Source organism: Leptonotus elevatus, chromosome 8 (genome assembly GCF_054856555.1).
Source record: "Leptonotus elevatus isolate MCC_2025b chromosome 8, RoL_Lele_1.0, whole genome shotgun sequence".
NCBI classification, from domain to species: Eukaryota; Metazoa; Chordata; class Actinopteri; order Syngnathiformes; family Syngnathidae; genus Leptonotus; species Leptonotus elevatus.
Window position 1 is genome coordinate 22,466,760 of NC_141246.1, and position 22,078 is coordinate 22,488,837.

Below are 22,078 nucleotides of genomic sequence, written 5' to 3' on the forward strand. Positions count from 1 at the left end.
CACACAACGGTGCACACCTAAGAGTTTGGGTGGGGTAAATGCATTTTTCATTGTCCATTTTTTGCATATGTCATGTGACAATTAATCCCAAAATGACTGAGACATGTTGCCCCACACTACCATGTTTGCTAATACTAGATTGAGTTTAAAGTTATCTTAAAACAGAACAATGCCTGTGATATGACAGGATCCCTGAATTTCTCCTCTAACATTCACTGCTAGGTATTTGTTTCAAAATATATAATGTTAACGTTTTTCACTTTGGGTTGTGCAAAATGGTTAATTGGCGCTCATCAGGTATTCTCTTCTCAGACAGAACACGACCACTGACCATAGAAAGGAAGAAAACTAGCATTCCATTTTTTTATCGCGCCCCCTGGTGGAGAAGATAAGTGCAGTGTGACAACTTACACATGTGACAACAACCCCTATCACCGGGAGCCCCAATAGGGATCTTGGAGGGGTCACCAGCCTAAATCCTGTATGCATGACCTCCAGCACCAATTATATAACACTACCTTTGTAAAATTGCTTTTGTTGTGTGCGTTATCAAATAGTCTCCAAAATGTACTGCCAGCAAGCTGTGGGTATGAGTTTTTGTTTCACCACACCTACAACACCTGTGTACTGCTGCACATGGATGGTCAGGACTGTCTTCTGCAGTGTTGATAATGAAGAGTGCAGAGATGGTCTTGGTGTGAAATAAAATGGTAAAAGTAAAAGAGTGTATGCAACATATCAAGAAAATGTTTTATAATAATGTCACCAGAAGAATCCAGCCATTGCGATGTGGCAAGAAGAAGGAAGAAACAGGAGAGAGGGAGAGGTTTATGAAGAAGGAAGAGGCTGGGTGGCAGGAGGAGGAGGAAGTAGGATGTAGCACACAAAGGCAGCAGAGCAGCAGCAGCAGCAGTTGCTATAACAACAGCACCTTACTGGTTCCATCTTTGTCTCTCCTCTCTCAGTCTCTGATCACCCTCTCATCGTCTGCTCCCTGCTGTCATTTGGCTCGCTGTTCCTTTCTACCCCTTTTCTCCCCTACCCTCTCTCTTCCCTCATCTTTATGTTCTTTTCGCATGGCCACTTGAAGGAAAAAAAAAGCATCAGCCTGACTAATAAATCCCTTCTTCCTTGTGTATGTTAACACAAACACTTTTGTCTCTGAGCTTTTGTCATTCTCTCTTTGGCGACAGGCAAAAGAATCACCAGGTGATTATGTCAATGCCAGTCGTGTTTTACATCTTGTTATTTCATTCTTCTGCTCTTTTTTTCATCTGCTCCAGTTAAGTATCCAGCATGATTAAACTACCTCTAATACCCTCTGCCATGATTAGTTTGCGGACAGGTTTTCGCCTGTCTCTCACATGTGCATGCTCATTTATCTACCCAGATTCAATATGGTGGAACGTTCCACAGACTTGTTAAGTTCAGACTGTAAGTCTTTATGCTCTATTCCGAATTTTGAGGGAAATCCAACTTTTTGGGTGTGTGTAATTGCTCACATTACATATTAATTGCAACTTCAGTCTGTTTGGTGTATGAACCAAATGTGTCCCCAAAGTGACTCGCATGCGCAGAAGAAGAGACGACGTCACTCACACCACAGTGTATACGGAAGTAAATATGGTCCAGCATGGGCTCATGTTTTTATCATCATATCTGCAGAGGAGAGATGAGATGTAGGAGGAGATAGAAGTATTTTGATGGAAATGAAGTGAGGCTTTTCAATCTCATTTTATGGACACGTCTACCAAAGATGACGTCATTGCTGCACGTAATAAATGAACCGTATCATCACAAATGCCCACTTTATGCTTCACGTTTCAAGTGGGATTAAATTTAAGTCGAATATAAAGTCAATATTGTTACTCCAAACAAAATGCGGATTCACAGACAATTGTCAATCTGCATCCCAAACTCGCCCCTGCCAACGTAGTGCGCATGTTTGGCTATAGGTCGGATACATGTGGTCTGTCCATTCAGACTGAGGTCACTTTACAAAAAATCTGATATGTATCCAATGCAGGGCCACATATGAAGGTTGTCATGATGGAATGTGAGTGGATGAGGGATGGTGGACCCAAATGCAGGGAAACAGGAATCAAGTGTGGTGCTTTTATTAACGATAGGGAGAAAGGTGAGCAGACAACCATGACTGGACGGGACTGGACTGGTCGCCATGACTGGACAGGATGTGAGTAGACTGGTCGGCATGACTGGAAGAAGCGTGATGTGACAGGACCGGATTTGCCTGTGACGAGGACGGCTTGACTGTGACAATGGCTACTTGGCTGTGGCGAGGACTTGGCACACGAACTTCCACAGATAACATAGACCAGGGGTGCTCAAGTTCGGTCCTCGAGAGCCCCTATCGACCCTGTTTTCCATGTTTCCCTCCTGCAGCACAGCTGAATCTAATGATCAGCTAATCAGCAAGCTTTCCAGAAGCCTGATAATGATCCTGATCATGAATCAGGTGTGTTAGTGGAGAGAAACATGGAAAACAGGCTGGATAGGGGCTTTCGAGAACCGAACTTGAGCACCCCTGACATAGACAATGCACCCATACCGACTGGACAAATAACAGACTGAAGCCCCGTCCACACGAAAGCCAGTTTCAATGTATCCTCACAAGTTTCTTACCGTTTAGGCCGTTCGTCCACACGATGGTGCGGTTTCGGAGCTTGAAACCGATCACTTTTGAAACCGGGCTCCAGAGTGGAAAGATTTCAAAACGCGCCCCATACGCGTCCGCCTGGACACCATATGCAGGATACTCCTCCAGTGATGACATAATGGTTGCAGCTCGATGACGATGCAGATGGATGACGTATGCGCCAATTCTCGCATGACTGCGCGCGAGCCGTCAGTCTGTCAACAACAATGGCGGATAGCCGTGTCGTAGTCGTTTTGCGCAGCCTCCTTAGCTTGCTTATGCTTTTGCAGCAAAATATTTTGCTTCTTTATTCCCACGTTCAACAAGCCATGTTGTATTTGAATCACCCGCCATTGTCACTTCTACTGTGTTCGTCTTTTTCATGTTGTTTTGAAACATGCAAAGCCATGATTGTTCTGTAGATTGCAATAACGTTAGAAAAAAAAGTGTTTGTCTTCTTCGCTGATTCTTTTTCTACGCTTTCTGTTAACTCCATGTGGGCTGTGGCTGCGCTACAGTGCCACTCCTGGCTTGGCATATACATTACAGCCGTTAAACATCCTCAGCGTCTTCTTTTGGACACACACGTCTTGAAATGCTTCATTGTGTACGAGATTTGTTTGAGGAACGAAGCTGGCTTTGCTTCTGTCTGGACGAGGCCTAAATACACCAACACTAATGAGACACACCTGGTGAAGGAAACACATACACATAGGAGGACATGGTTAGATATAACGAGACAAGAAGAAAAAGAAGAAGAAAAAAAAAGTCACATATGGGAATTTTATTTTTTTTGTTAATCAAATTTTGTTCACATTTGCCTGCAGTTTGAATAGACTTAGACAGTCAAACCACTTTGCAGAACCACTATATTGCGGATTTGTAGTTGGGTCCAATATTCATATATTGCCGGGGTTTTCTTGGGTTGTAAAACTGCCTCCCATCCCTCATGGATTTATTGTAATCTTTATTTATGATGCTAGTTTTCTTATTATATTTACTAAGTTAACAAGTGTTTAGAAGGGTGGGAACTGATTGGTGGCTTCGTTATGGCTCAGTAGAAGCATAACTGCCCACCCCCCACAATTTTTTTTTTTTAAATTAAAAAACATTTTACGTGCTCTACTTCGCGGGTGGTCATTGAACGTAACACCTGCAAAAAGTGAGGGAACACTGTACTTTGGATTTGAGCCATTTTACTTCACCTTTAAGTTCACATTCTCTTTACACCACTTGTTGAGGTAACTCTTTCTTTCTTTTGGGCTGTCACAAAAAAAGACAAAGAAAAAGGAAAACACTTCCAGAGGCAACCCTTGCTGAACTGAGCTCTGAGGTACGCTCAGGTCTCCCAATCTATGCTGAACGTCTATCAATGATGACTAATTCAAAATCTGTGCAACTTTACTATTGAAAATTTGCGTTCTATTCTAAATTGCACCATAGCTTCAGAGGCAATTCAAGGTTACATGTTTAACATGGTCACATTTTTTAACACTTAGCCTTTCTGTCACATTTGGGCTGGTAATTGCATGTGGATTGAAAAGTAGGAAGCAGTGCTGAAGTTCAACGACGTATTTGTTTTTTGTGGGTGGGTGCATATCCTATGCAGAAACCCAGTGTGTGCTTGCTTGCATTTTTCTGTGTGGGCGGGTGCCGTCGCTCACACCAACTGAATAATTATGGGAGTTTTTATAGGTGGGCTTTGAAAATCAAGTCTGTTATTATCAACATCAGTCACAGGCATTTAAGGAAATCTTGTAACACTCCCCTCACACATACTTAGGTTCACACGCACACTCAAACATCCATATTTGCTCACATAATCAAAGGCTGTGAGATGGAGACTTAAATTATTTAAACCCATTGAGTGAAGGATTTTACATGCGCGCGCACACACACACTTTGTTGGCTGCTCACTGCCAGACGTTTACCTGAGGTGTTCACTTACTTTTTAGTTTGAGGAATCAATACCTATTGTGCATACTGTATATAGGCCATGACAATAATTAGGCTGACTGTCAGTAGTGAAAGAGCCACACAACCCTCAACGCCTCTTCAAAAACAAGTTCTCTCTTGATGTATTGAAAGAACTAAATGTGGGTGATACATTAATAAATTAGGGTAATTACAGGCACTTTTCAAATATAAATATATAGAGATAAACGGCGCCGATATTGGGCATTGTGCCGAATATCGGTATTGTCCTTTTTAAATATCGATATAAGGTAAATCTAAGACTATTTTAATCTCAGGGAGCTATTTATTTAAATTTTCAATTAACTTGATGCCACTGACCCTGGGAACCTTCTGAAAGATTTGTTTTTGTTCGACATTAAAACAAAGAAATGTGAAGGTTTAATATTTCAGGTATTTTTTAATTTTGGGTAAAAAAAAAAAATACTGTAGAAAACTATAGAGAGCTATGGTATTTACATGCTTAAGTTTCCATTTAACTTTTTAAGACGTACTTATGACTGAACGTTTTGTTAGAAATTTAAAAGGATGTCTAAGATAAGATTATTTAAGAAGAAAAAAAACTTCTACATTTTGAAAAGTCTGAAAAATTGTTCAATAAACATGCTTTAAGACAACAGAGTCAAGATTGGCATTTGTATTAAAACATTTTTTGACACCAATATTTTTTTCCCCTTTTTTACTGAAAATGAATATCGGCTTCAAATATTGGTTATCGGCCTCCTGGATGACTAATAATCGGCCCTGAAAAAAACCCATATCTCTAATTAAATATTGTGCAGAAAACTGAAATCACAAATGGTGATAACAGCATGGGTGGTTTAGTGGTTTGCACAGCTGCCTCATGGTCAGGAGTTTGACTCTCCTTCCAAATGTGCCTGTGTGGTGTTCGTGTTTGCCTCTTGCTACTCTGGGTACTACGCACTTCCTTCCACACAACAACAAAAAAAGCTTATTATAACTGAGTATGTTAAATTTTTCCATAGGTGTGAATGGTTATTTGTCGCTATAGGTATTCAGCTTTTTTTCGCCGCTGACCACTTTTCCTTCTTTTTCAGCTCCAGGAGACAGTGAAAAGGAAACTGGACAGTGCAAGATCGCCCCTTAATGGAGACCAAAATGGCATCTGTGATGGAGGCAGCTACTCACCGACTAGCAAGCGGTTACGGAAGGAGGCCTCGGGTGTTTTAGACTCACTAACAGGTCTTCCTAACAATAATAACAACAACCTTCCACCCATTTCTCCTCTGCACCACCAAATAGACATTAAGCCCCTACTCAGCGGTCCCAACACTTCCACTGGAAACAGCACAAACAGCAATGGTAATCATGTAGGGCGACCAGCAGATGACCTGGGGAAAAATGGTGGCAGTCATCTTTCAGACATGAAGATGAATGGCTCACTGGACTTGGAGGACAGCTTCAGTCTCCTCAAAGACCTGAAACAGGAACCGCTCGATGATGGAGGTGGAATGGAGTCTTCGGATCCACAATCTCTGTCCAATCAGAACAAGCTCTTCTCTGACATTAACCTCAATGATCAAGAGTGGCAGGAGCTGATCGATGAGTTGGCCAACACAGTTCCAGAGGACGATATGCACGACCTCTTCAATGAGGACTTTGAAGACAAAAAAGAGGGCGATTTTGGTAGGCCAGCGAACAATCAAACTCCAGGCCCACAGGAAGCGGTTGGAAATACAACAGCACCTGTAGGGGGGGCCGTGCTGCCAACATCCCTTCCTCCCTCTGCTCAGCCTCCGCAGGGTGGTCCACAAGTGCCCATGGGATCACCGCAGGTCAGTACCACACACACTGGAAAAGTGTATCCATCGTCATGTTTCTTCAATAGTTGCTCCGTTGTGAACCAACAGTGCAAAATTTGACTTGAGATTAAACCACTTCAGGTCGGATTTACTAAAGGTTTATACATGCAAAAAAAAAAAAAAACTAGTAATAGTAGTAAACTAGCCACAAAGCTGTGCCAACATTGCACAAAAAATGAGAGACAGTGGGGCAAATTTTTTTCTGTTCATGTAAACATTCTCTAAATGCCAACAAAAATGATCCTGACATCAACAATGCAACTTCTGGATGATCTAAGGGCTGACTTGGAGCCTGTTACCATGGAGTTACTGTATGCCATATAAACAGTGACAAACCTTTCAATTTCATGCGTCTGGTCCGTTTCAGAGGGCTGTGACAATTGGTGCTCGCCGGTCGCACAACATTATTTGGGGTGGACTGTCCCAAGTTGTAAATGGAAGGTTCCGCAGGATGAAGACATACTTGATTGCATATCCAATTGCCACTCACTCGGGGCGAGTTCAATCCAAACAAAGCAAGGCTTTTATGGATGTCCGCAAAATTAGCAGTAATCGATTTAGTTTGTTTGTTTGTTTGCCTCTTCCACAGCACTTCCAATTCCATCACTTAGCACTTAATTTTGTGCTTGTATTGTCCTCTCAAATGTCCTATGATGACCAAAGTCCTTTTAAATAGAGGATACAATCTGTCATTTTGGTGGGCAAAACCATCACCAAGAAATGCGGTTTGGTAAAAATATTGATTCATCAGTTCATTGCAGTACTTCTCAGAATTCAATATCGATTCATTGTGGCGAGTTCAAAGTTCATGACTTTTTTGTCGTTAAGTGTTTTGCTCCATCTCACTAATGGTCAATGTCTAGGAACAAATCGTAGGCCCACGTAGGACATAGTTAGTCATAGTGTGACACCTAAGTCACACTATGTGGAAAAAACAAAAAATTCTAACACGCCAGACTTTCTGAGTCGTGGTCGGAAGTGTCCCAGACACCAGATGACCAATAGTTGATTATGTCACACTGCACTGGGTACGACGCTTCAATACAACTCAAAATTGGCCATGACAGTGAACATTTATCTCCGACGCGTCTCTCGGGTCAAAATCAGGCTACATTCGTTAAGTCTGAGCTCAGCGTTACAAGTTTTTAGAAATACAAACCATCATTCAGCTTATTTTTTAATTATTTTTTTTTGCTTTGACTTGTGAGCGCAAATTTCATATACGAGTGCTGTATGTTGGCAGCGAAATAATTAAACTCACTTTACAAAAAACAGCAGTTTGGCAAATAGTGAACAGTTCATCAATAAAGAGACTTCAATTTGTTTAATGCCACTTCAAGTTGAAGTTTACTATCAAACGAAACATAAAATTTACACATTGTATTAATTACAACTAAATGATGTTGCCCCAAGAATAACCCGCTAGCTTAATTCTAACATACAATATAATAATAAAAATGACACCATCACGCTAATGGTTCGCATTGATAGTCACACTTTAAGTAGTGATGGGTTGATGAGGCGTCATGAAGCGTGTTGACACAATGACACACTGTGTTGATACTGTGTCACTGAATACTGACACCCGCTGGACCTTAAAAATCACTACAGGTAACTGAGGTGACTTTTTTTTCTTCTTCTTATAAACTTTATTCGAACAATAAACAGTATCAGGGCTTAAAGTACTCCGGCATGCTGTCGGATTTCCGGCGTAAGAGCCACCAGCGCAATATCAAATCCAGCGAAGTAAACAGATTACATGTGGAGAATATTGGACACATCTGGCAAAACACCGCCAATGCGGAGAGAAGGCCAACTTCAAAATAAACCTTCCCATACAAAGTAATATGTGGACGTAATGCCAAGAAACGCTTTTGTTTAGAAGTTTTTCCAGGGAGCATTTTGCCAGTCGCGGCGCAACGGATGACTTGACTCGTCCTTCGGAACGTTGCCGTTGCCTGCCGTTCTTATTGCCGGCATAAACTATGGCGAGCAAAGTCAACAAAACAACTTCGTACGGAAATCACGTTCGATCGCCAATTAAGGGCACTATTGGAAGAATTAATTACGCTGACATTGTATTGCACGGTGCCTGTTGCCAGTGTTTCGGGTGTCTACAGTGTTAGCGTGCTATAGGTACTAGCGGCTGTAGCTATCGGACTACTTTTCAAAGGCAGTCTAATCGACGGGATGATTTGCACACTTTGATGCTGACAGCCGGACACAGTTGCCGTTCCTAGAGATCAGTTTAATAAACCGTGCTCACTCAAGTGTGCGGTTGACGGTCGGCAAAATCACAACTGCGGTTCTGACAACACTTTGTCTCACAGACCAAAAACTACTCAACTCAAAATTTAATTTCATACAAAGTGCTGTACATGGAGTAAAAATCAGTCATGGAATAAAGATGGGTAAAACTAAAATAACACCAAATAAAATAATAATTATCTTAAGTGGATAAATGAAGTAAATAAAATAACAGTAGGTAAGTAAATAACATAAATAAATTCAAAACAAAATACGGCAGGCACCATAAAACATTGAAACGATGAGTCTCATACCCAGTCAAACGCCAAAGAACAAACATGTGTTTTAAGAGTGGGTAGAGAGTGAGGTTGCCTAATATTTAACGGAAGGTCATTCCAAAATCCATTGGAAGAGATTTCTCTAAAATCTCTCTAACTTTCTAGAGAGGAAAATAATGTACTGTTAAGCACAATTTAAATTCAAGTAAAAAAAGAAAAGAAAAAAAAGTTGATTATCTAGAAATGAAAGTTGGTCGATCATTAGTAAGTGGAAATATATTATTAAAGTCTTCTTTACTTATAATTGTTCTTTCACCACGCGAAAATATTATTTTTATCCAAATACCTGATTTTCCATAGGATATTTGAATACCAAAGTATTCGATAGCTGCAGCACTAGAGGGGGCTGCAACCCGCAGTGCTATACTGTACTTATACATAATATAAATGGATAATGAAAGAGATGACCTGACGCTTGGGGAGGACTAGCCATCGGGAATTTCATGAGTTTCCCAAATGCCCAGTCCATCCACGGCGACAAATCGAATAGTAATGGCTTGATGTCGGTCGAACAAAGTTCAGGCTCAGGATTTTTTTTTTAACTTTAAGCCCTGCAGTATACAAAATAAGTGAGAAAATTGAATGCAAACATTGTATACAATACAAACAACTTAAACACAGAACATGCAAGGGAGGTTAAAAGCATTTAGAAGCTAAACAAAATATTGCAGTCGAGGCTCGAACCCAACCCCCAAATTACCCAAGCAATTTGATGCACTTATGTAGCCACTTTAACCATAATAGTGTTGTTCCAATACCCGTATCAGCAGAGGCCCCGATACTGCGTTAAAACAGTGGTATCGGCATCGGCATCGGCAAGCATTAATAAGTAACATGCCGATACCATTATTTCCAGAACCAATGGCAGGGCAGATTTTTCATGTTGAAAATACAAACAAACTAGTTGTCTGTACGGTATCGGCATTGGCATACTGCAAAACTGGGTATCGCAATTGGTTTTGGGGGCCAAAAAACGGTATCGGAACAACACTAGTTACTAACATGATTAGGGATGGGCGAGTACTAATATCAGGTATCGGTATCGGGCCGATACCAGGCCACATTTCACGGTACAGGTACTCGCGATAGATATTGATACTTGTATCGGCCCCCGCTCTTGTGGCCATTTTGTAAGATAGACTGGGGGAACAAAAGTTTTGTTCCGTCTCGTTTGTTTCCTGTGTGTCTCCTCATGAGGTAACACTTGTTCATTTCATTACTTCCGGCAGCACCATTTCGGTATGCGTTACTGAGAATAAGTAAGTACTCTTGTTGTGAGTACTATCACCTATATCTGTGGTTCAATGTGTGTTATATATGTTTCTTTGCCATGTTTAAATGCCTTGGTTACGTTTGCCGCGCGCTTAATTGCCTCGCTAACGTCGTCGAGCTACAGTGCTAAAAATAGAACGGTGCCGTTTGCGGCCCTTGCAGACGCTAATTATAGCTCTTATACATACTACATTATATTTGTAATGACCGGAAAAAGTGAAACAGGAAATGGGAAATACAGAGCAGCCTTTCAAATTAAAAGCATGGATTTCAAAACAAGAAATAATTAAACATCACACACTAAACAGCTTGAGGAATTCTTAACATGGTAGATATTACTAAATCATTGAAGCACTATTGTATTGAATTGAATTATTCACACTTCACTGTACTGCTTAAAAAGAAGTTGTACAACCACATATTTTGATTGGGACTTTTTTTCCTGGCCACTGGATTATTTGTTTCATCCTATAGATTTTTTTGTTTGCTCTATGCTGAGCAAATTGAAAAAATATAATTGCCATTAATTTCATAAAAATTTAAGGAAATTTGCTGTAGTTGGGATATATGTCATTTAAAAAAAAAATCTGGTATTGTTTTTGTATCATACTGTAAGTACTAATGGTATTGTCACTTGGTATCCGTGAGTACTGAAGATTTGAGTATCGGTACGGTCTAAAAAAAAAAGTGGTATTGAACATCCCTAAACATGATTATTGGGCAGTTGGCTGGCTGTGTTTCTTTTTTTGTATAGCTGCGTTGCTCCCCCAGTGCTGTTTTGGAACTGCAGTGCACGACCCATGTCAGGATGTTCCTGCATAAAGGGAAAATACGGAAGTTATCAGCAAATCGACCAGTGCTCTGTGCTTAGAGAACACAACTGACAATCAGTGGCTGACTAAACAAAAGCAAGACTTGGCTGAATCAGTACATATGGATAATTTTTGTGTGTAAACTCAAAACAACGCCGCAAAATGCCGGCAAATGCCAGCAAAAAACCTGCAATCAACGATGGAGGGGGGTTTCACTGGATAGAAGGGTGGTGTTTGACCTTTTCACATAGCACAAACAAAAATTTTTGTTTTTTTGGTTGGACGGCTGCAATGGATTAATGGCATTTTCATTCCTTTCAATGAGTAAAGATGAATTGAGAAATGTGCGTTTTTGAGTTACGAGCGTCGTCATTGAACAAAAGAAACTCCTATCTCAAGGCACTACTATTAAATTGCCCCACTTGGTGGAAACTGCACCCCACCCAATAAGTACAATAACTTGTCCTTTGGTTTAGTAATTACGCACAGCAATATAAATTCCCTTTTGTTTTACTGTATGAATTTAAATGATACTTTGAATCAATGAAAACTACAATTTTATATATTGTGACCACTGACCTACATTGATAATGCCAATTTAGAATTTTTTCATCAACATTTTCATACTCTCTGTCAATTACATGATGTCATCTGTTGTTTTTCTTTGTGCAATCTCCTCAGGTCCGGCCATCATCATCAGGCCCACAGTTTGCGACTACCGCCAACGGAACCCCTCCTCAGCAACCTTTGCAGCAGTCCCCCGCTGTCGCAATGGCGTCAGGGTCCCCGTTACACAACTGCGTGGCTCGCTCTCCTCAGACGCCGACCCAGGCTCAGACGCAAGCAGTTTCACGGCCTGGGAATGGATACATGATGAACCCAGGTCCAGGCGTTAGTCAGGCGGGCAGCGGTCAAACGGGACCCGGGGTTGCTCCAGGTCAGCCAGTTGGACCTGTAACACCTGAACTTTCCCATGCGGAGCAACTAAAAGCAATGGCTGCCCAGCAACGTGCTAAACTGTTGCAGCAGAAGCAACAGCAGCAACAAGCAGCAAACTGGTCGCCAGCAGGCCCTCCAACCAGTCCTTATAATGCTGGTCCCTTTAACCAAGATAAACCCAACAGCCCCATGATGTATCCACCGCAAGCCTTTAACACAACGCAGGCCCCTCTAGTGACTGGGATGGCCCCCAACAACGGGCCCAAAGCTCCTATGAACAACTACCTCCCTCACAATCACATGAGCTTGATGAGCCAGCAACAGCAGAACAGTATTGGCCAGAACACCCTCACCAAACAACAGCAGCAACAGCAGCAGCAAACGGCAGCCATTTTGTCATACAACAACACCAAACCACTGAGTCACTTCAGCGGAAGTGGGGTTGATCACAGAATGACCCCGCCCATGGGAGGGAGCAGCCAGGTGAAGAACCCCATGATGCCTCCTTACATGGCAGGTGGAGGTCAAGGAGCTGGGCCAGGCCAAACCCAAGGGCCAATTCCAGGCCAAACAGCACACCTGAGTGAAGAGCAGAAGCGAATGTTGCTGATGAAGCAGAAAGTGTTGAACCAGAGCATCCCCTACAGCAGCATGCAGCCTCATGGACAGGTAAGTTAATTGCGCAATACTCTCCACGATCATTAGTGCTTGAGAGGAGTTGACATTGAATTAGTGCTGGAGCCTTGTTAGCGCTATGACCACATAGAGTTCCTTCTTTTATTCGACCTTGGAATGAGAACAAATAACTATTTTGTTCAGTGGTTCTCAACCTTGTTCGAGGAAATGAACCCCACCAAGTTTCCTAAGCACATTCACTTAACACTTTATTGAATTTTTTTTTTCTAATTCAAGGCATAGGTATAGACCTTTTGAATGTGACTAGATAATTGCCGTCCACTGCACGCGTACACAGACAACGCTACTAGTCCCATATGAGTTCAATATAGGATGGAATGTGTAGAAAAATAAGGACAGTCTAAAACTACAAGCAGTCGCCACCAACATTCGCTGATCAAAATTCACGCAATTGGTCGTAGTTTTTTACCATGATCACATTCACTCCCAGCCATTTTCACTGAAGCAACCCCCTTCGCTCCCGGCTTACTGGATTTTTACTGATTTTGCAAGGCCCACAGAATATTGTGTTCTATTGCTATAAAACCTAAAATACCAAAATAAAGAATGGAGTCTCTTCTTTCATCAGGAAGAAGTGTATAGTTCCATCAGTTTCTGTTTTGCAGCAATTAGCATAAGAATATAGCAAAGTTTCATCATTGTTCACAAATCTGTTTAAAACAGTGGGGGAAACACCTTTTTGCAACATGGCCCTGGTTGATCTCTTATACTCTGCTGCCACCTGCTGGCCGTTTTTGTAATAACAACCATTGCTTTTTTTACATTAGGCACTTTATACTGTCCCTAGTTTTTGGTAACATGAAAGGATCTTTGTGCAGTTTGTCACTTTTTACTCATGACTGCCACCTCTGGCCCAATGCATAACTGCAACATCTGTGTCAGGCTCGTTCATGATGCGTGTGTGAGTCCATGCACGATCTTAAAGCGACAGCTACAGTCAACAGACGGAGACATGACTTCAAATGAGGTACCATCCCCCAAAGAAACTGTGCAGTGTGAGGGTCCGCACACTCTACTATAATGGGAAGATAAAAGCTGATAGGTGCAGTCAGAAAAAAACAGTCAGGGCTCTTCGTACTCATCTGGGCATTGGTGGAGCATGCATGATGTAAAAAAAGCTTTAATATTACATTTTTAAACTGCACAATGCACCTTTAAGCCACGTTAAGCCTTTTCTCCATAGTTACATGATAAACAAGTTTTACCTTTAGGTATTCAGTTCCCCTTGTGTGAGCATAGTATCTCGTCCCACACCCAGCCAGACATAAAAAAAAAAAAAACTGGTACACGTTCAGGTTTTTTAAGCTTTTAAATCGGGGATGCGGTGTTGACTACATGGTATAGGTCGTAATGCCGTGTGTGAATTCCGACAATTCTATTAAATCAGTGAACACAGCAGGCGCAAGAAGGTACGGACGGTAAGGGTCTGTTTCCAAATTGTCAACTTCTGTAAATATCGCGCTCTATGAGCCCCGACAAAATGTGCCGCTTACCGACAGGTGAACTAGTAGATGTCATGGCTAGATGGGCAATAATAATTTATAAAACAGTCCCTAAGTCGCTAAGTCACTCTGTGTCCCGACCACTTCAATTCAACTTTCATTCACTTCTGTCGTCCACTCTGGTGAAGTCATGTGATCACGTGACAGGCAGAGGTGGGCCTTGAGGGCCCGGAGTCCTGCAGGTTTTGCATGTTGCCCTTCTCCAACACATCTGATATATGCTCAGCTCATCAGCAAGCTCTGCATAAGCCTGAAAACGATCCTGTTGATTGGAATCAGCTTGTGTTGGAATTGAGAAACCCCCAAAACCTGCAGGACTCCGGCCCTCGAGGACCAAGATTGCCCACCTCTGGTCTATAGGGTTTAGGATTTACTGGTGAACAAAATTAACAGGTAAAGTAGCCTTTTCATCGAATCTGGCTATCTTCACCTTGATTTCAGAAAGTGTTGAGTTCTTGCACTGCCCATCTCAATGCAGCTAAAGGAAGTGCTCCTTTAGTTTTGCTACTGTAGCTATGTAGTTGTGCTGGACGAGAACTGCTCAACTTGGCATTGTAATCATGCAGTTAGGAGTCGACGTTGACTTTCATCAAACACAACTCTATATGTATAGAGCGCTTTAAAACTACCACCTCTGTTTCCATAAGATGGGACCCAGGGGCAGCAAATGCAATGGAAATAGCACAGGCCCCAGAATTGAACCCTGTGGAACACCATACATGTGAATTTATATTGCTCATAGGGGATTACAATAATAAACCATCACAAACAGTCAGTGTAGTGTGATCACCTGCAGCCAATGATGGCCAAGCAACCATTTGAGTCGTGTGTGTGTCTTGACCTCTGCCGAACCCCTGGGGTTCAATCGAACCCAGGTTAAGAACCTATGCTTTAGTTGCTTGTTGGTCCATGTTCAAGATGATGTCTGTCAAGCAAAGGTTTATAAGCGACCACTTCTTGACAAATACAGATGATGCTGTGGAGGTAAAGGTCATTTAAACAGGCACAGTTATGATTGTTTGAAAGTCTTTCACTGGTGAAGCCAGTGAAGGTAAAATGGCGGTAGTTACCCCAGCAACAAGCCGGGGCTGGGGAATAGGAAAATGGCCTGTCGAGAGCGTATTGATGCCTCTGCAACGCGACCACCACTGATAGCCCCCCGCCCCTCTACTCCTCACACACACAAACATTTGCACTCACACTCACGCACACCAATCCAAACAGCTCCTTAGCTCATATCCCCAATCTGTCACAGCTGACTGATGGCTGAGATTGGACCACTAAGCCAAGCTTGCCGATATCATTACCACAAGCCCACCTTAGGCAGTTGGCTTCTAGAGCCTGGTGACCAACATGGCCATATTCACAATGCTTCAGTGGTTCAGCAAGATGTCAGGTGGCTTGAAGAATCTGTTGAGGAAGAAATACTAAGGGACTGTGGGGAAGCACCTATACCATATAAAGACGCAAGTGGTTCTTTTTGTGGTGTGTATCATGCAAATTATGTCAGTGCTATTGTATTGTGAATAGCATGCAAGCGTGCTTTGCTGTGCATGCTTGTTTAAAAGCTTTTTCTCTCTTACACAAAGCCTTCTTCTGTTATGTTCATGATGACTTTAGTCAGTCAGCCCTCTGCCGATCTGAGTCTCCTCCTCCTCCTCCTCTTCCTTGTCAACTACCCCACCCCCTTTACCCTTCTGCCAGAGACACTCAGCACCAATAAAGGAGCAGATTTATTAATATGGGGCCTTTGTGGCTGTTGCCTAGAGGGTTGTGTGTTTGCCCGCGTGCCTGTGTATGTGTTTGTGTGTGCTTCGTAGATTTCGATGGGTGGCGGGGCGGGGTTTCAGAGATTTATTTGAGTGAGCAGAAGAGAACTGGAGACTGGAAAAGCACGAGAAGAGGGAAATGTGCAGAGAAGCAAGCACAGGAAGCAAGAGATTTATTGTTGTGTGAATATAGCGAATATAAAAAAGGAGCAACCAGCTCCAAAGGGGAAAATAAGAGAAATGCAAAGTGGAGCTTCATAAATACAAAATATTTCGATGTTCTTCTTGCATCTTATGGGGTTGTATTGACTGCGCGTGGACTATATCGGCTTGCATCCTTTTGCTGGTAACAAAATGAGGGTAAAATATCCCATGCACAGCCACTTCCTATTGTGTGTAATTGGTGGATTGGAGAGTCAGAGTCCCTCAAAATTCCATTGTAGTTAAATCAAATTACTTTGTTCAACATTCATACCTTTCTGGATCTGTCTTCAGGTGCCTGCGTAGTCAGAGCGGCTTGGTATCATCCCTGGTTGATAATGTAACTATTTAATATTACACTTCATCTGTGCAACAGGCACATACATCTGTTGAGCAGGAGTTAACGGCTTTTGTTCAAACTAGCCACCAGGGGGAGATTGAGACCTGTTGGCTTCTATCCATCTTTTTCCCATCTAAATTGCCATGGGGAAATGATTGCTGGTGGTGTAAAAGAGGTTTGGCAAAAGTCATTTTCATATTATAGTTTATGGTTAAATCACATGCAACAAGCAACAAAAATGTTATTGCTTACTTCCTTTTTTCCTCCAGCGTCACTTGTGTTCACTTTTCGATGAAAACTACCCAATTGGACTGTGTGCTAAATTAGTGAGCAGGTTGACTGGCAACATACGATGGTCAATAAGGTCTGTATGAGGTTGGATTAGAATTCATTTTGCATGTGATCTCTTTTTACACGTGGGTTTTGGATGATTTTTGGGCTTGATTAAGCCGAACACAAGACTGTCTCGGTTTTGTTTTGTTTTGCAGTTTGTGTGGGTGTGTGCCACACTGACACTTTTTTTCTACAGCAGCTGCTCAGGGAAACATCAACTGTGCTCCTAGTCAACCTTTAATTGTTGCTCCTCACATAACGCTGTGATGCTAATTTATGGCCATACTTACCGAGGTCTCGGCAAAGAAAAGTCGCAGGCATGTGTCTGTGGTAGATGATAGCATGGTTATCTGTGGTTGATGTGGTACTTTGAATGTGTTCATACTGTCTATGCATGTATATGTATGGTGCAGATAAAATTGTTAGGTATACAGTGTGATGTTAAAATGGTTATATAATGTATATAAGTTAAGTATACGGGCATTATTGTAGTATAAAAAGATCGAGCAGATCTCTGGCGATATCTGAGTAAAATTAGAGCAGGATGCAGGACGGACTGACAGCTGTTGGGCCTTGAAGAGGACTTCCAGAATATTCATGATAAAATTAAGCAGAAGGTTTGATCATTTGTATGTGTGAATAAGTCAATGCATGTAGGAAATGACAGTATCACACACTGACTACAGTACATGAAGGAGCTTGTGCCGGTGCTAATAACCCTGTGAGTCACGACACCAACCCCCACACACATGTAGCCACACTATCAACAATAAACAGGCTGTGAAAACGCCCACATGCATGCACGCATAGCTGAAGTCCTTCCTGCTGCGTTTTCTCTTGCTAACCTCAGGTAATTCCACTCTGATCATTGGCCGTGCCCTCTTTTTCATCTCATTCTCCATCAAGTTGTGCTGAAAAGCCTGACATGTGCATGTGCTCAAGTCGTAACACATACACACAGCCGCTGTTATCACACAGGGACTCAAATGCCAATACAGGGCTTGTTACGATTTTATCATAATCAGTAACATAACACGAGTATGAGGCTAGTCAGAATGATAATGTTTGGAAGCAATGTCTAACAAGCAGTGGCCTTCATCTTTCTTACCCTGACAGTGAACTAAACTATCTCAAATTCCTTTCCACAACCCTAAAGAGTTGCTTAAATTATTTACAGTTCAACTTTATTAGACAGAAAAAGCTAGTGAGCTGGTAACAGGTTTCGGCAACATAGTTTGGTCCAATTACTTATTATATGGAAAGTAGGGATGTTTGAGACTACTATTTTTTATACTGATACCACTATGAGTACCCGGTATCAACTCTTGAGTATTCACCAATACCAAGTACCAATATTGTACCACTATTATTTTTGATACCTAAAATCCCCCCCCCCCCCAAAACAATGACAGATTGTTTTAAAGAAAACCATATATATATATATATATATATATATATATATATATATTCGTTAAAATGTCATAAAATTAATCTAAATTTTCTGTTCTTCTAATGTCTAATTTCTAGTTCATGATCATAAAATGACCACAAGAGGGCAACTGATGCTGGTATTGGCCGTTGATACCTTGAAATCGGTACGATCTCTAGTATCGGTACTCGCCCATCTCTAATGGTAAGGGTTGGTAAGAAGTTAGGAACCAACTTAGGTAGGAGTACATACCTGGAACGAAATGAATGTATCTTACTCCCATAGCTTTTATGAATTCTGAATTATCATACAATCAATGGTAATGTTAGAAATCACACAGACAATAAAGTATTTTTGATTGATTTAAACTTTATAATTTAAGGTTAATTCTAACTGTCTAGCAAACACAATAACAAGATTTTTTGGAGTTCTCCATGTCGCACGTTTACCTGCCCATTGGTCATTGAAAAGGCATATGCCAGTCACCCCCACTAGGCTGTTTGATTACCATTCCAGGGACTCATGTGCTTGTACCCCCAGACTGAGAATTTCTGACAGTCCATAAATGTGGTCGGTCCTTACTGACCATGATTCCATACCACTGAAAGAGATAAGACTCATCTCCTCATCTGTGAGCCTTAACTATGCCCATGCAAAGTTGAAGCTGAATTATTGTTACAAACGGAGTTGTGTCTATTCTGTTTGTGGTCCTGTGTCTCACAAGAAGGCACAGGTGGCTAAAAGAAGCAGATTGCTTTCTTGAAGTCGGAGATGCCTTTTTCTTGATTTGTTTGGACAGTCGACAAAGGTTTGAAATCTGCGACTAATGACATCTCCAGGACTTAAGTGGAACAGCAATGAACAGTTCCAGTAGTCCAGCCATGTTGTACAGTTATTTCATAGTATGAGTAGTGTTTAGTTTTGGCTGACTGTCATAGGCGATTCATTTGCATTCTAACTACTTTTATGTGCCATGCAAGCCGCCTACAAGTGAGCTGTGCGTGTGGCTGAAAGACTGAGGTGAGATCAGAAAACGTGAAACTGATAGAAATCTGCTTGCAGCGGTGTTAACTTGTAAATTCAAGTCAATGCAGATGTGCATTAGTCAGCGTCCCAGATTTGTGTCGTGAAACACTTCAGTACCTACCTATACAGTTGCTGTACACATGTTTTTTTACTTTATACCGGCTGTAATACAACCACCTTGTCACAGAGAGAAATGTAGCAGAATTAATACAGCTTTTTTTTTACATCTATATTTTAATATTATTAGACGTAGAAGGAGTTGTATTTGGCAGCCGTGTGTGTCTCAATGTTGTAAGATAGAAAAAAAGAGAAAGAGAGGGTGAAAACGACAAACTCACACACACACACACACACACACACACACACACACACACACACACACACACACACACACGCACACTCTTTTAGCACAACCACACACATGCACACACGTACACTGAATACTGCTCACTTTCTAACTCCTCCCCTCTCTCAGGCACACGTGTCGGGGCTTGAGCTGAGCTGCTCTCAGATCCTGTTGAGAGGCTCTGAAGATGGAGGGGGGCAAGTTGTGGAGGGGGGGCTGTGTTCTAGCTTGTATTTGCTCTCCCTCACTCTTGTGAGATGCTTCCTGTGAAGAGAAACACATGACAAACGGCTTTCTCTGTGCTTTTGCTGTCTACTTTTTTTTAAATATATATCTCCTCTCTCATCATTCACTCTCCACCCTTCCCTCCTGAAACACTCGGCCTCTCCTGTGCTTAGAGGAAGCTGTTGGTACTGAGATACATCACTGCGCACGTGTTGGTGCTTTCTAGATGTTTGTGTAAAATGTATGATTTAATTACACAAAATGTGCAACAATGGGTGTGCTTATGCAATTAGAAGCTGGTTGTTGGTGTAATCTGTGATGTAAACAGTAAATAACTACTGCATAGTTTTGCTGCATATAACAGCATAAGCATTCTTGATATGTACAGCATGCTGTTGCATCACACAACACCAAAGCAGTTTTTTTTTATCTTTGAAAGAAAGCAGTCAACATGCCCTTGGGAAGTAAATGCATGGTTGGAGAGGAAAATATTACCTATACTAACTGTTTTTGTTTTTCAAGAGCAGTGCCACTAGATTAGTTTCGTATTCTTTTTACTGGGTCTCAAGCTCCTTTAAACTGAAGGTAATGGACAGCATAATAGAGACCTGCAGGACAACTTGTGTCATGAATCTGTGTGTGTGTGTGTACGTATTTGGATGGATGGATGGATGAATGGATGGATGGATGGATGGATGGATGGATAGATAGATAGATGGATTTTTTCTTATACTGTGTCTGTGAGCCAAAGAGAGGTAGGAAGGGAGATGCAGTCAGAAGGCTGCATACTAAACAGACTGCTGTCACCCCGCCAGCACCTCACACACACGCACACTCAAAAAAATATTCATGTTGAGTTGCTCGTGTACATACTCACAAATAGCCCGCACACACAAACACCATGCAGACACTTCCCTCACGCCAGCTCAAACTTTGGCTGCCTCCCTCGGCTGCCGGTTGCTGTGGAAACCATTGCCCAAGGCACCTCACAGCCCAAATCAATGGCGGCTCCAAGATGAGGGTAGACAGGGGTTGCTTATGTCTGTGTGCATACACGCGACAGCTTGTCTCTGTTTAAATGCTCCAGTCTTTGAGCACTTTGGTGCTGAAAGCAGTGACACTATCACTAATGCTATCAGTGTTTTACAAATTGGATTTTGTAAGTAAATGAACCAAACCAAGGGATGTCCATAGCATATTCCACAAAAAAACCGATGTCTAAAGAAATATGGGAGGTCAGACATTTTGTTTTCACGTAATAGCGTGCCATGTTGTTAATCAGTAATCACCTTGTTTGTGTTGATGGCTCCAAATGTGGGCACCACACACGCACAAAGACATACATGAGAGACGACACAGATGTGACCCTGCCCTTGCCCCTTAAATTCACCCCATCCTCCCCATCTGCTCACTCAGATGCTAACAAACACACACACACACACACACACACACACACACACACACACACACACACACACACACACACACACACACACACACACACACACACACACACACACACGACTGGTTAGTCTAGCACATAATGTGTACACACATAAGAGCAGACAGTAAAATGACACTGTTCACCCACCTGTGTCTTGGTGTCACAGTCTATGCATTCCCATGGCGGCCCTCCCTCTCAATCCACACCACTAACAAATAATGCTCAAGGGAATGGAGTATAATGCAAGAGGTGTGCAAGGAGATGGTGGTTTAGATAAGGGCTGAACGATTAATTGCATTTGCAATTAAATCACAGTTTGACAAAACGCGATTACGTAATCGTGAAAGGCTGCGATTTAAGTGCCCATTGAAACTTAGCGGAAGGAGAAAGAGTGAGGGGGAGCAGGAACGTCACCGCAGTGACTAAAGCCTGGCGCCATAAGTGCATGTAATTTCGGTGAGTTTATTTATTTATTTATTTATTTATTTTTTTTGTCTCGTGCGTTTTGTAAACTGAGTGTACATGCAAGTGTATGGCAGCGGATTTACTTTCTGGATCTGGATTTGACACCTCTGCTATATAGGGATGCATAGTGACAGGCAGAACAATTACATGCTCTTCTATGTATCCACCTATTGCCATTCAAAATAGAATAAGTCATTGCTTCCTGTGTTTTCAGCCTTGTGTTCAATTAAACAGCCACAGA

At 41.9% G+C, this 22,078-nt stretch overlaps 1 protein-coding gene across 1 annotated transcript in view; it reads left to right on the top strand.

Moving 5' to 3' along the window:
- Window positions 1–22,078, top strand: part of maml3 (mastermind-like transcriptional coactivator 3) — a 136,134-nt gene that overhangs the window by 63,643 nt on the left and 50,413 nt on the right. Inside the window, exons 2-3 of the mRNA XM_086083089.1 lie at window positions 5,689–6,426; window positions 11,804–12,730. Coding sequence (XP_085939215.1) covers window positions 5,689–6,426; window positions 11,804–12,730 — 1,665 coding nt within the window. The remainder of the gene's footprint in view (window positions 1–5,688; window positions 6,427–11,803; window positions 12,731–22,078) is intronic.